The following is a 15,612-nucleotide window of genomic DNA, read 5'->3' as shown; positions in this document are numbered from 1 at the left end:
TGGTATGTACTATCCTCTCTGTGGGATGGTGCATATAAAAGATCCCTTGCTGCTAATCGAAAAGAGTAGCCCATGAAGTGGCGACAGTGGGTTTCCTCTCTCAATATCTGTGTGGTTCTGACGCCATATAACCGTAAATTAAATGTGCTGAGTGTGTCGTTAAATAAAATAGTTCTTTCTTCCTTCTGTGTAAAAATAGAACAATATCGATAGGGCTACGTGAATGCTATTTTTATAAAGTACAGTCGCTTGGTAACTCTCAGACAAAGAAATCAACATATATTGACCATACAACTTGTGAGCTATTGTCGACTCTTTAAGCTAGAGCGCCGCATCATTTTGCTGCTATGTAACATGCACACTAGATCAGAAAAGGCATTTAGAGAACTGTATTTTATTTTTAATGATTTGTTTTTATTAAAAATGTTCCAGAATGACAAGAAGTTTGGAAGCTTGTTTTGTTTAATGACACCAATAGAGCACATTCATCAGCTATTGGATGTCAAACATATGGTCATTTTGACACTGTCACTGTTAGTAGTAATGGATCTTTTATATGCACCATCTCACAGGCAGGATAGCACATACCACGGCCTTTGATATGCCAGCCATGGTGCACTGGCTGGAACGAGAAAGGCTGCGGTATGTACTGTTCTGTCTGTTGGGATGGTACATAAAAAATATCCCTTGCTATTAATGGACAATTTGTGGTGTCGTGGTTAAGCCATCGGAGATAAGGCTTGTAGGTACTGGGTTCACATTCTGATACCGGCTCCCACCCAATGGGTAGGTGTAAGACCACTACGCCAACTTCTCTCTCACTAATAACTAACCATTAACCTTCTATCCAGGACAGACATCCCAGATAGTAGAGGTGTGTGCTCATAACAGTGTGCTTGAACCTTAATTGGATATAAACATGAAAATAAGTATAAATGTAATGAAATGGGAAAATGTAGCGGGTTTGCTCTCTAAGACTATAAGTCTTGACATCCATAGCCGATGATTAATAAATCAATGTACTCTGGTTTTCATATTGTGTGGCATCACCATGACGTTTGCTGTCATAAGCTTACGAGACAGGCACGCACGCACACGCACGCACACACACACACACACACACACACACACGCACACACACAGACAGACACAGATACACACAGACACACACAAATATAGACACACACACAGACACAGACAAAGACACAGACACACACAAACACAGACACACACACACACACTAACACACAGACACAGATACACACACAAACACACACACACAAACACACACACAAACACAGACACACACACACAAACATACACACACACAGACACAGATACACACACAGAGACACACACACAAACACAGACACACACACAGACACACACATACATACATACACACACACATACACACACAGACACACACATACAGACACACACACAGATACACACACAGACACACACACACACAGAGACACACACATACACACATAGACACACACAGACAGACACACACACATACACACACAGACACATACAGACACACACACACAGACACACACACACACATACACACACACACATACATACACACACATACAGACACACACACACACACAGATATACACACACAGACACATACACACACACAACACGCACACACAAAGACACACACATAGACCCACACACAGAGAAACACAACACACACAGACATACACACAACACACACACAACACAGACACACACAGACACACACACACAACACACACACACAAACACACACACACAACACAGACACACACAGACACGCACACACACACAAACACACACATACACACAACACACACACAACAACAACACAACACAGCAGTACACACACACAGCACACACACACACACACACTCCTAGTGCTAGAACAAAACTTCAAGTGATACAGATATTTGATGCGATGCGATAAGGCTTTTACATGCTCCTATACCACGTCGGTTTCGAGCATGTCCGCCCCAGCGTTCGGCCTCTGGAGGCCAGGGACCCAGTCTGGGGCAGATTTGAGCTAAATATTTTAACCTGAGACCTTTTTACCGTGTATTTCCATCATTCTACCCTCAAAATTATTTGTAATCCATGTAAAAATGTTTAGTGATATGTTTGGAATCCTACATAGCTGTTGGGTAGTAATGCTAATATGAATAAATGTTGTTATCCCAAATTCGGGCATTTTCGTTTAATTCGGGCAAAAGCTAGCCTTCCCCACCCGCACCCCTTACAAAAATGGGGACCTGTACGTCTATATTGGCTGTTATATGATTTTATTAATATTTCAGTGGGCATCGTTCCCGATGCGGCATGTGGCAGTATAAGTTGTGGCTGTAAACACTTCATGAACACGTGGGTGCCTAACTTCTGGAGCAGCACGCCGGTTGTGTCCGGGGTGATGGTCATGGACACCATCATGAACTTTGATGAGACGAGGCAGTCACAGAAACTTCCAGTATCATCAGAGATGATGCGCACGGTTAGAGCTTTTCAAGAATTGATCACAGGGCAGGGGCGGATTCAGGAGGGGGTATACTATAATGCTTTAAAATGGCACCTTGAGGGATATTGGTTGTAGGAGTTAAGAAAATCAAATCAAATTGTTGAGATTTGCACCCAAACCACCGCTTACTCTCTTTAGAAAATAGGCTGTCACTTATTGTTGCTGCCAGAATTCATCTCTACATAAGGGTTAACAGATTTCCAGAGGCATCCCCCAAACAGCCTGAAGTGACAATTGAAACTGTGTAGTGGGTGTTGTACTCACCCATTTTCTAGGACTCTTTTCAGAATTGGCTCCTGGACTAACATGCATTCAATATATTTTCATACATGTGTGTGTATATATATGTGTGTGTGTGTGTGTGTGTGTGTGTGTGTGTGTGTGTGTGTGTGTAAAAAATATCTAAATACATTTTAATCAGAAGTGATTGCAGAGTTCATTTAGTTCTACAGAAGAAACACACAGCTGAGAAAATATTAACTGAACAGAGACATAGAGAAACTAGTTAAACAGGAAAGTTGTTTTCCCTTATTTTAGTCTGAATAATTACTATGTGTATTAGAGAAAAAATAATATAATTAAATTAATTTGCCGGGGACAGGACGTAGCCCAGTAGTAAAGTGCTGGCCTGGTGTACGGTCAGTTTAGGATCGATTCCTGTTAGTGGAATCATTGGACTATTTCTCGTTCCAGCGAGTGCTTCACAACTGGTGTTACAGACCATGATATGTACTATCCTGTCTGTGGGATGATGCATATATTAAAGATCCCTTGGTGCTAATAAAAAAATAGTTTCCCATAGTTTCCTCTCTAAAATATATTTGTGGTCATTAACTACATGTCTGACACCACATACCTGTAGCTGTGTTGAGTGTGTCATTAAATATAAAATTCCCTTCTTTCTTTCTTTCTTTTTTTTAAACATGGCTCCCATATGCAACAACCTTAGTTAAAAATTATGGTCTAGCTATGTCTGTATTTTGTAGACAATTTGAATATTATATAAAAAAAAAAATTTAAGTTGCAATTTAAAATGAAAATACCTGGGAATTGTTTATTGTAAAAAGGATGCCGGCCCAAAGATGATAAATGTTTTATGACCATACGCAATAAAATATTTTAATTTACTTAGCATAGAGGGAAATTAGTTTATATTATTTCAAAGGCATCATCACTTTTCTAGTCATTGTATATTTTATAGACATTATATAATATTTGACATATAGTTGAACATGAATTAGTTGATAAAGGTCAAGTATTTTTTCTTTAAATCGGAGTCTGTTCCTGGTAGTTCATATTATAACTAATTGGTTAGAAGAAGAGACCCCTTTATATAAATGGCATAAAATAAATATGCATACTAATAATAAATATTGTTCATTGTAGTAGTTGAAATGTATGCACATTCATATTTTCTGGCCTAAAATATCTAGATATTACTACATTAACTGGAATAATTTATTCAGCAACTAGTTAACAACACCCACACATTCCAGATGTCTATCCACTACACACTTCCAGTTTCGTTTCTTTTGCGTTTAACAGATATAGCGTACACTGCATCTAATGAATAAGTGAACAACAACCCTTTCTCGGTCACATTTATTAAAAACATTACCGCCTAGGACGATTGATCTGTAATCTTTTAATTACTAACAAGGCTTCTCAACATAACGTAATGGACACAGAACAATGATTGCCCTGAACACGTCAATCAAATAGGGCCTGAATAGTTGAGTGCGCATGCGTACAAGCGCACAGGCGGTACTTCTAAAAATAATAGTCGGAGAGTTACCTGTTATTGAGATGGCCTCTGATTAACAGCAATATATTGCAAACAAAACATTAGGTCTTAGGTTTATTCAACTTATTTATGTCATTCTTAAATCTTGTAGTCGGGTATTGTGATTCACCAGTAGTAACGTGCACACCATCTCATTTGCATGTCACACGTCGACTCTGTAAACGGCGATTACAGTCGGCTTGCCACACAGTGAGCTCAAACAAAACAGATTAATCGGTGATTTATTTGAGTTTTTTTGCCAAAGTTTGATAGACTTTCTCAGTCATTTGTGACATTAATTTATCACAAACAAAAAAAACAACGTTATTTATATGTGCAAATAACCGATATATAGCCTGTAGTCTGCAATTAACCGGATGTTTTGTAGTGTTATACGGGCAAATGGTTCCGTGTTGGGTGAAAATAGTCGATTAACCGAATTATGCTATAAACCGATGTGCAAATAAGTGGAGATGACTGTATATATATATATATATATATATATATATATATATATATATATATATATATATATATATTTATTACCCCAACAGAGACTCATAACGGGGAAAATAAAAATCATAATTTCTCACGAACAATACTATTGGATGATTTGACACTTACAAACCAATGACCTTGTCGGTACTAAATATGACGTCATCACGATTTGGCAAACACAATGACGTCATGTAGTTTAAAGAATTTGCGTTTACGGTTGTCTGTTTTTGGTGTTAAATTTATAACAAAATGTCATTTTAATGCAGTTCATTATAGATTTTGTACCAGAATAAAGAGGACATTTGTTTTTGAAAATGATCTATGGACGTGATTAAATTACAAATTTATAGCAATACTCAGAACAGTGCGTAAAGCGGTTTATATCCTTTTAATACATGTACGTGTATGTGTGTTGAAAATAAAGGCTTTTAGAGAAAAAATAGCTCAGGTAATAAATAGAATAACAAACTCGTAACAAGATATTATCAAATGTATGTCCCTTGTGAAATAATTTTCATTTGTCACTCGCTAAAGCTCGTGACAACTGAAAATTATTTCACTCGGGACATAAATTTGATAATAACTGGTAACTCGTTTATTATCATATATATATATATATATATATATATATATATATATATATATATATTCAATATGACAATCTTCCACAGAAACATTCAGCTGACCAACATATTAATATTACATATGTAACATGTACCCACTAAAATAATGTTAAAAAATTGTTCTATTCATTTGATAATCACTGAATTTTTCCAGGCACTTTGAAATTCAGAAGGTGTACCCGCTCTGCACCCCAACACCTTCCCCAAGGATATACATCAGCATGGGGGTAGCGGGAGAATCCTTAGTTATTATTTCACAGGGTTTTTTTGTGTTTTGTTTTGTTTAATAAAATTCCTTTCTGATTTAACACACACACACACACACACACACACACTCCGCACGTTCCAACTTCCAACCAGTGCCTCATGACTGGTATATCAAAGGCCGTGTTATTTGTTGTCCTGTCTGTGGAAAAGTGCATATAAAAGAACCCTAGCTGCTAATGGAAAAGTTGAATGTAGCGGGTTTCCTCTTAAAACCAAAGGTCAAAATATTACCAAATGTTTGACATCCAGTAGTATCTCTATGATTAATAAACCAACATGCTCTAGTGGTGTCGTTAAACTTTAAGATCAATACACTTTTATATCACTTTCTATTTCAGCTGTTCCCTGTGGCAGCTAAAAGTATTGCTAGTGACGGTTCCCAGGGCGATTTTCTCACTGCAATCGGCCGCCCAGCTGATTCCCGAATACTCGACGCCTTTGTGAATCAGTTCCAGAATCAGGGACAGGGCCGGTACAAGATAGAGAAGCTCAACTTGTCTCCGCTGAAGGGAAATATCATATCGCAAGACGACATTTCTAGATACGACCATTTCATGCGAAGTGATCATGCTGTTTTCTGGCAGGCTGGAATTCCCGCCATTTTCATAACCGACACGGGTAAGAAATTGTGATAATTACCTATGTGAGAAACAATACAATAGTCATCAACTCACATGTGTGGATGATGGGGACTAAGTTCGTATCCAAGTATCAGCTTTGACCGAATGTGAAAGCAGAGGGATGAAGTAAGGTCAACATGGTAAATCCAGAAAGGAAAGTGATATATAGCATTTCAGTGATACTTACACTCAGACAAAAAGACATGATACGTTACTAAGATGAAATCGCATGCAAACCATTATGACAAAGTTAAAGTTTGTTTTGTTTAACAACACCACTAGAGCCCATTGATTTATTAATCATTGGCTATTGGATTTCAAACATTTGGTCATTCAGCCATATGGTATTAAAGAGGAAACATGCTACATATTTTCATTAGTAGCACGGGATCTTTTATATGCATTCTCCCACAGACAGGATAGCACGACCTTTGATATAACAGTTGTGATGCACTAGCTGGAACGGATCCAATAGCCGATGATTAATTAATCGATGTGCTTCAGTGGTGTCGTTAAACAAAACAAACTTTATTTGGGGTGGGGGAAAAACAATCGGTCCACTGAGGTGATATATTAATTTGGCTTCCAGCAAGGGAGAGAGGGGTAATGTATCATCTTCAAAGTTAGGGGTCAATATTCTTGCTCCCCTCCCAAGGTTCCAACGACTATGCGGACTTGGGGCTGGTATGTATTGGGTTCACACCCCGGTACTGGCTGCCATCCATAGTTGTTTTATCGGATCAGGGGATAAGTGTATAGCCCACTACACCGATTTTTCTCTCACCAACAATAATGTATATTAACACCTAACCATTAAATAACCGTCCTGGATACAGGCAATATTGCTTATGTACGTGCCCAGGACGGCATGTTTGAACCTTAATTGGGTATAAGCACGGAAATAAACAGAAATGAATTAAAGAATTTTTGTGATTTCAGCCGGCTTCAGAGGTTACATGCAGAACTGCTACCATAAACGCTGTGACACCATGGAAAGAGTCACCGACAGCATGATTGAATTTGCTGCCAAAACATCCAGAGCTCTTGCAGCAACGGTCAACCAAATGGCGCCCACACTTCCAAATGTTAATTCAGGTGGGACAAACACAGATGGATATCTCCATGTCAGGGGCGTAGGCTGGGGAGGGGGGGGGGGGGGGGTTCGGACGAAAACACACACACACACACACACACACACACACACACGCAAATGGTCCACTTTCAGACTAAAACATACAGGTTTATACATATGGTGTTTCTGGTGGTGCAAAACAAAATAGAAAAAAGGTCCACTTGGTTCATATTCGAACCCCCCCCCCCTCCCCCACCCCCCCTCCCCCACCCCCCACCCCCAGGTCCAGATCACGCTACGCCCCTGCATGTTTTAATTCATATAATTTGATCCATTCAGAAATATATTGTTTTGTTAATTATGTCCATGGTTTCTTAAAGCGTCAAAGTTAAAATTCAACAGTTATTATTATTCTCATCATCATCTTCATCACTACTATTACTACTACTACTACGACGACGACGACGACGACGACTACTACGATGACTACTACTACTACTGTCAGAATAAACTAATACTAAACAAATAATGATTATCATAAAATACAGTTATATTTATATTTGTTCTGTTGTTTTTTTCCAGGACACCAAACATTTCCGGAAGTCGTCATCCTGTTCTGGGTTGTCTTTCTTGCAATGCTGCCAATGTGAAGTTAACAGCATAAAAGTGCTTGACAAGCACCTCAGAACTTGAAATTAAAATTTGTAATACAAATTATACCACAAGTATGTAGAATTGTAGAATACAAAATTAAAGACAGAATACAAAATGAACCAGACCTCTCTCACTAAACACTAATCACTAACCCAGTGTCCTGGACGAACAGCCTAAATAGCTGTCCACGACAGTGCGCTTGAACCGTAATTGGGAAATAATTATTAAAGAAAGCATAATTTTAGTGGAACCACAGTTATTTAGAACTGTACAAATAAAATTCAAAATAAAAAATTCAATTTTTCACCTTAATTATGTAGTACTGTAGGAATCAAAATCAAAATACTTGTATTGTATTACATTTATGTAGACGAGCAAATTGTTTTGTTTTAACCTTTGTATAACGTACTATTTTTATTCTACTTTGAAAGACATTTTTTCTGTCAATCTGTTTTTCTTTTTGATTTTTACTCTTACACACACACATAATAATTATATATATATATATATATATATATGTTAATATTGTTGTACAAATTAAGTTAAACTGTATTTGGTGTTAATTTTTAATCTGAACGACAAAACTGTGAAACGTGATCAAGACCGTATCACTGCACAATGCAGAGTCGAATGGAAATTTGGTAAACTACTTATTGATTACCTGTCTCGTCTACAACAGTATAAGAGGACAGCCACTCCCGAGGAGATCCTATTACTGGAGATTTCATCCTCCTTGCATCGCCACAAATAGGACTGCCACTCCAAGACTAGTTTACTAAATCAAAACTATCACAGGACAGAATTTCATTAGAATACGTACAGCTGTGATGACATACACTCATGAATCACAGTTAAAACTAATGATACCAGGTGTTCACAAACCTTATCTGTGTATTTAAGTGCATATTTATAAACATAACATCGCTTATTGATGCATGCTTTGTAATCGTTTTGTTCAGTCGTCATTCATTCATTTTATAATAACTTTTTTGTCGATTATAAACTTCCCTCTTAGTAGGTTGTGCAAATTGTATTACATTTATGTAGATGAGAAGAATTGAAAATAAAAATAATGAAGGCTAATTGTACCATGTGGCCCTTGATTCATAAGGAAAAATACAGTAACTTTTAGATATGTAGATAAATAAAGATTTTAAATAAATGTGTTTCGGTTTGAACAGTGTGGCGAGTAAATGCTTTAGTTTAGTTTTAACCTTTGTATAACGTACTACTTTTATTATACACTAATATTGTTTGAAAGACATTTTTTCTGTCAATCTGTTTTCCTTTTTGATTTCTACTCTTACACACACACATAATAATATAATTATATATATATATATGTATGTTAATATGTTTGTACAAATTTGATAAAAAATAAAAAGTTTAACTGTATTTGGTGTTAATTTCAATCTAAACGACAAAACCGTGAAATGTGATCAAGACCGTATCGCTTAGAGAGGAAACCCGCTAAAAAAAATATTAGTAGCTAGGGATCTGTTATATTCGCCATTCCACAGACAGGATAGCACATACCATGGCTTTTGATATACCAGTCGTGCACTGGCTATAACGAGAAATATCCCACCTCTATTCTATGGCGATCAAAATAATGTTTATTCAAAATCTAAAACGAGCAATCGGAACCCAGTATTTCTATAGCGTATAATTTCTTGGAAAGCTTATACCGTAACTGTCGGTTTAATAAGCTTTCGAACCATATATAGCTGTACTGGATGTGGACTTCGTGGCCTGTACGATCGTTATACTAGTGTGTACATAATATTCTCAGTGGCGGATCCTAGGCTTGTTAACCAGGGGTGGTGGTGGTGGTGGTGGTGGTGGTGGTGGTAACAGTTGGCAGATTTATTAAAGCAATATTATACAAAATGCTTTAACATTTATTATATCATTGATTTAAGATCCTATTGAAAAGACTTCCTATTAAATTTATAACTTAAAACAAATTATTACCCCCACCCCCTCCCCCCACCCCCACCCCAAATCAATAATAATAAAAAAATTGACATAGTATTCACTTTAGTTTTCCCCTAACCCTAACCCTAACCCTAACCCTACCATTAATTTTATCTCACAACTCGTTGATTAAAGACGTATCAAACTAGCTTTCGCTCGTTGAATATATTTTAAAACAACTCGTGAAATAAATGGTATCTAACGGCCACTCATGTATTAGTCTCTATGTAGCAGTCAGTAGGTGGGGTATATTGTATACAATCAAAATACTTAGCACGGGCGTAGGAGGGTGCCAAAAAGTGTGTGTGTGGGGGGTGGGGGTGGGGACAAAACACACACACACACACACACACACATATATATATATATATATATATATATATATATATACACACACACACAGATATATACACACACACACACACACACACACGCATGTATAAATCTATAAAAACCATCGCTACATGCCCCCTTGTTCCCCGCTCCCTACGCCAGTGCTTACTATTATAAAGTTTTATATTAGATTAAACCAATTTTTGAAGAATGAAATAAAATAAATACATGTGAACTAAATAAATAAATAAATAAATAAATAGATAAATAAATAGATAAATACATAAATAAATAAAACACTCAGATAGACACATTGGCATAGCCTCTAGGGTGGCCGGGTTGGTTGTGGAGGTGGCGCCACTCAGTCACATCTCTTTCTTTTCCCCACCACCTTTTATATTTGCCTGTCGACCCAGAACATGTGTAAAAATGGAAATTAACTGACTGATGGACGGTGGTCCCCCCCCAACCCCATTTTGGCTGCCCCCCCCCCACCCTAACGCTCTCCCTCTCTCTTTCTCTCTCTCATTCTCTCTCTCTCTCTCTCTCTCTCTCTCTCTCTCTCTCTCTCTCTCTCTCTCTCTCTCTCTCTCTCTCTCTCATATATTCCTCTCCTTTCCTGAGTAATAAATGAGAGTAAGCTAAAGTTTATAACAATGAAACTTCTCGTAATTGACGTGCACACAAGAACAAAACATATTTTTACATTTTATTTCAAAGTGTATCGGCCATCGTAAAAATCCATCGAATGGTGGTTGTGAATGTATAGTTATTTTTCAGACAATGAATTCTGTTTAAGGCGTCGATTTGTCCATGTCGACTGGTGGTCTAATATATGAGAAAAGAAAGAAGTAGTTGTTTCTAATTTAATTTGGAGTCAAGAACTTCTAAACTGTAAATCTATTGAATAGCGGCCCTGACTGACAGTCGGTGACTGAAATGAAGTTCTGTTGGTATAGTCTGTAAACATCTGTAAACATGACACCAACAGGCTTCCAAGGGCGAACACCCAGAACAGGACGGCGACTTCGGGAAGTGCTCGGTTACCGGCCTCGGTGGTGTCGTGGTGAAGTCATCGGACATAAGGCTGGTAGGTACAGGGTTCGGATCCCGATACCGGCTCCCACCCAGAGCGAGTTTTAACGACTCATTGGGTAGGTGTAAGACTACTACAACCTCTTTTCTCTCACTAACCACTAACCAATTATAACGACTAACCCACTGTTCTAGACATACAGCCCAGAAAGCTGTGTGTGCCCAGGGCAGTATGCTTGAACCTTAATGGGATATAAGCACGAAAATAATTTAATACAAAGAAATTGCTCGGTTTTCTGGGGAAAAAATCATTAATGTTAATAATTTTTACTAAGGCTAAAATGGTACCATTATACCGAAACGAACCACTTTGATAAACAAGTGGTAATGCACTGGATGGACCAGGAAAAACTCATTGGTCCAGCACGAAGGATCGATTCTACGACCCATCGTACCTCAGGTGAGCGCTCTACCACTGAGCTACATCCCGTCCTGAAAATTGGAGCCGCGATATTCCGAATGACAGCGAATGATACCGGAAATCACAATCGGACATTTACTGTGTGTGATTCCAAATATAAATCAATAAAATGACTCTTGAACGTTTGATTCGGATTTTTAAAATTATTATTCATGAACGAGACGACAAAAAATAATAATAATGATTCGTTAATTTATTATTAAAACTGTCACAATATCTTCTATTTCAGCCAATAGATTTTAAGACGACGTTTTGTCCGTAGGAACACACACGTGGTCGTGTTGCTTTCCGGTGAAAACATGTGCCAAGACACTAGACTAATAATTTTATTTAACATGATTTGTATCAGTTGGTTTTAAATAGTTTATGTCCGCAGAAAATGGATATGGAAAAATCAACCACTACATGGACTATATTTGAATCTTTGAACTTACTGTGCCAAACAAATGGGACATGCAATGCCAAGTTAAAATTGTATTTATCCAAACAGGTCTGTTGTAAAAGATTATTATTTTATAATATTTTTAATAATTTTGTTTGAGCTACTGACAATTAGGGACTGGTATTGTGTGGTAAACACAGTGAACATTGCTATTATTCCGAAAATAATAATGTATAGCTTAATAACCCACATGATTTGAAATAATACAAATATTTACTGGCAATAAATTGAATAATTTAATCAACACTGTCTTCAGACTTCATTACATTCGTAACATTGTTATATTAGTCCTCTACCAGTCTAACAAGAGGGAACTATAGGTTTTGTTGCCGTTTGTTACACATATATTATGATATAATATTTGTGACTTTTTCTGCCTCAAAATATTGCTGAAATTTTAGGTGTATTTTACTATTTATTTATAGCTTTCGCTGCTTTGTCATACATGTAGAGTTACACAGCCATCGAAATAAGTCAAGAACAGTCGTTCAGGTTACCACATGTAAGAATAGTCGAGAACAGTGTTTCGTTCTTGACAAAAATTTCAGCATACGGTAGTTTCGTTTCTGAACGTAAACAGGGCAATGCATTCCCGACTTCCGTGTTTCATTATCTCGTAAGGAATTGCATCGATGTTTGCTCTCACTTGTGCAATTGCAAACAATTAGTCATTCCGCATTTAAGCAGCCTCCACTAGATGAATTTACTTCCGCTTTTAATTTTCTCGTACGAAATTGCACCAATGTTCGTGTGAAATTGCAAGCAATTTCGGCAATCTGCTTTTAAAGAATGAATCATAAATACATGCATACTACAATAATCATCTGGCACACATGTAAGGGCATTAAAAGTAGTAGTAACAGAAATTCAATTCTAACTTTCATATAGTTGTGGTAACCTGTATGGGTTACCAGACACAATGCTTCTTTTGATGCCTGGTTACAGATCAAGTTTGACTTTCATGGGAATTTATTCTTTTTTTTATATTATAATTTATAGCCCTTGAACTTAGTTCTGGTAGATATGAAAATTAGTTGGGCCCGATAGGGGACATGTATTGTTTTAACAGGACTCAGACAGGGCTTCTAGATTATGGTAGCCCCATTCCCATGGCTAGTGATATTCAATGCTGGGCTAATAAATAACTACTATTGCCATGCCCGACGGCTAGTGAATATTTTGGGTCAAATGTTGCAGTTAAGTCTATTTTGTAAATATGAATATCCTGCTCCCACCCCCCCCCCCCCCCCCCCCCCCCCCAATCTTCCTGTTTAGGTGACATATCTGATTATTACTATTATTTATTAAAATTTTATTAACTTAAAGAGAAGTAGGGCTAGTGAATTTTTAATCGTGGCTAGTAAATTAAAAAAATCACTGATTCCATGGCTAGTGGATTTTATAACCATTCTAGAAGCCCTGCTCAGAATGCTTGCTTTTGCAGAGTTTTAATATATATTTATATTTAAAATATATCACTGTCACCTAGTTTCTTGTCCAACATTTTTCTACTGATTCCACCTTATTATCAATCTTATTATTCTTTTCTTTTTTTTCAAGTCATGAATAATGATTCGGGGAACATTTTGTTCAGTACTGTTCACTGTGCAAGTTTTAGAAATCGCTGCACAATTTTAAAACATTAAACTAGTTTTCAATAGACTAGAAATATTGCCAATTAAAATTTTAAAATAAAATGTTCCCGGTGAGCCAGGCCCTAATCTTGCCCACGAGATGAGCATTTTTCGTTTTGCCGAAAGTCAGCTCAAGTCACCAAGTTATTAGCAGTAGTGAGAAGTCGAAGTCAGCTCAAGTCACCCAGTTATTAGCAGTAGTGAGAAGTCGAAGTCAGCTCAAGTCACCCAGTTATTAGCAGTAGTGAGAAGTCGAAGTCAGCTCAAGTCAACAAGTTATTAGCAGTAGTGAAAAGTCGAAGTCAGCTCAAGTCACCCAGTTATTAGCAGTAGTGAGAAGTCGAAGTCAGCTCAAGTCACCCAGTTATTAGCAGTAGTGAGAAGTCGAAGTCAGCTCAAGTCACCCAGTTATTAGCAGTAGTGAGAAGTCGAAGTCAGCTCAAGTCAACAAGTTATTAGCAGTAGTGAGAAGTCGAAGTCAGCTCAAGTCACCCAGTTATTAGCAGTAGTGAGAAGTCGAAGTCAGCTCAAGTCAACAAGTTATTAGCAGTAGTGAGAAGTCGAAGTCAGCTCAAGTCACCCAGTTATTAGCAGTAGTGAAAAGTCGAAGTCAGCTCAAGTCACCCAGTTATTAGCAGTAGTGAGAAGTCGAAGTCAGCTCAAGTCACCCAGTTATTAGCAGTAGTGAGAAGTCGAAGTCAGCTCAAGTCAACAAGTTATTAGCAGTAGTGAGAAGTCGAAGTCAGCTCAAGTCAACAAGTTATTAGCAGTAGTGAGAAGTCGAAGTCAGCTCAAGTCACCCAGTTATTAGCAGTAGTGAGAAGTCGAAGTCAGCTCAAGTCACCAAATTATTAGCAGTAGTGAGAAGTCGAAGTCAGCTCAAGTCAACAAGTTATTAGCAGTAGTGAGAAGTCGAAGTCAGCTCAAGTCAACAAGTTATTAGCAGTAGTGAGAAGTCGAAGTCAGCTCAAGTCACCCAGTTATTAGCAGTAGTGAGAAGTCGAAGTCAGCTCAAGTCACCCAGTTATTAGCAGTAGTGAGAAGTCGAAGTCAGCTCAAGTCACCCAGTTATTAGCAGTAGTGAGAAGTCGAAGTCACCATAATATTCTGGACCTAATCCGATTTCAAAAACGAATCACACAACAGAAGTCAAGATCCCGACTTGTTTATTGTCAGAGCTCACTTGGCACCTTGTCGCCATATGTCGGATAGTGTGTTTACTTTGGCGCCAGACTGTATCCTCAAGTAAACATGAACCAGCATATTATGAACAGGAAATGGTTTATAGTATTATACATACGCACACTGTAGTTCAATTTGTTATCAAAATCAACCAACAAAGGTTAATTAATACTCATGCCAGTTTCTGTTGTGAAGAGATTATATTCATGTCGCAGTTTAATGTTGACATTCTTGAGATACATCAGTCACCAGTAACCCAGGCTATTATCTTTCAAAGTGATGCATGTCAAGCCATGTTCTGTGACCAGTCAGGCATTGTTAATCCTCGGTCACATTCATTTCAGTAATGCAAAAAATACTAATTAATTTATATAATTCTTTAATTTTAACATAACGGCACAGTATCAACTACTTAATAATATCATATTTTAAATAATTTTTAATAAAACATACAACTGTTTTGTTTAAA

General features: G+C 37.4%; 2 protein-coding genes across 4 annotated transcripts in view; both read left to right on the top strand.

The window, feature by feature from the left end:
* Window positions 1-9,454, top strand: part of LOC121369659 — a 34,965-nt gene extending 25,511 nt beyond the window's left edge. Inside the window, exons 1-5 of one of the 3 annotated variants that reach the window (XR_005957653.1) lie at window positions 1,788-2,518; window positions 6,052-6,331; window positions 7,273-7,428; window positions 7,988-8,412; window positions 9,078-9,454. Coding sequence is in view for 2 of the 3 variants with exons in the window: in XM_041494704.1 (XP_041350638.1) it covers window positions 2,189-2,518; window positions 6,052-6,331; window positions 7,273-7,428; window positions 7,988-8,055 (834 nt within the window). In the remaining variant the exon portion in view is untranslated. Of the gene's footprint in view, window positions 1-1,787; window positions 2,519-6,051; window positions 6,332-7,272; window positions 7,429-7,987 lie in introns of those variants that run through there. The other 2 variants (XM_041494704.1, XM_041494705.1) reach the window with 2 other exon arrangements.
* A 2,788-nt stretch (window positions 9,455-12,242) lies between these two features.
* Window positions 12,243-15,612, top strand: part of LOC121369657 (midasin-like) — a 171,032-nt gene continuing 167,662 nt past the window's right edge. The window contains exon 1 of the mRNA XM_041494702.1: window positions 12,243-12,375. Coding sequence (XP_041350636.1) covers window positions 12,265-12,375 — 111 coding nt within the window. The 5' untranslated portion in view covers window positions 12,243-12,264. The remainder of the gene's footprint in view (window positions 12,376-15,612) is intronic.

The sequence above is a fragment of the Gigantopelta aegis genome, chromosome 4, assembly GCF_016097555.1.
Source record: "Gigantopelta aegis isolate Gae_Host chromosome 4, Gae_host_genome, whole genome shotgun sequence".
NCBI classification, from domain to species: Eukaryota; Metazoa; Mollusca; class Gastropoda; order Neomphalida; family Peltospiridae; genus Gigantopelta; species Gigantopelta aegis.
The sequence above is the reverse complement of the archived record's forward strand: the minus strand, read 5'-3'. Positions and strand labels throughout refer to the sequence as shown.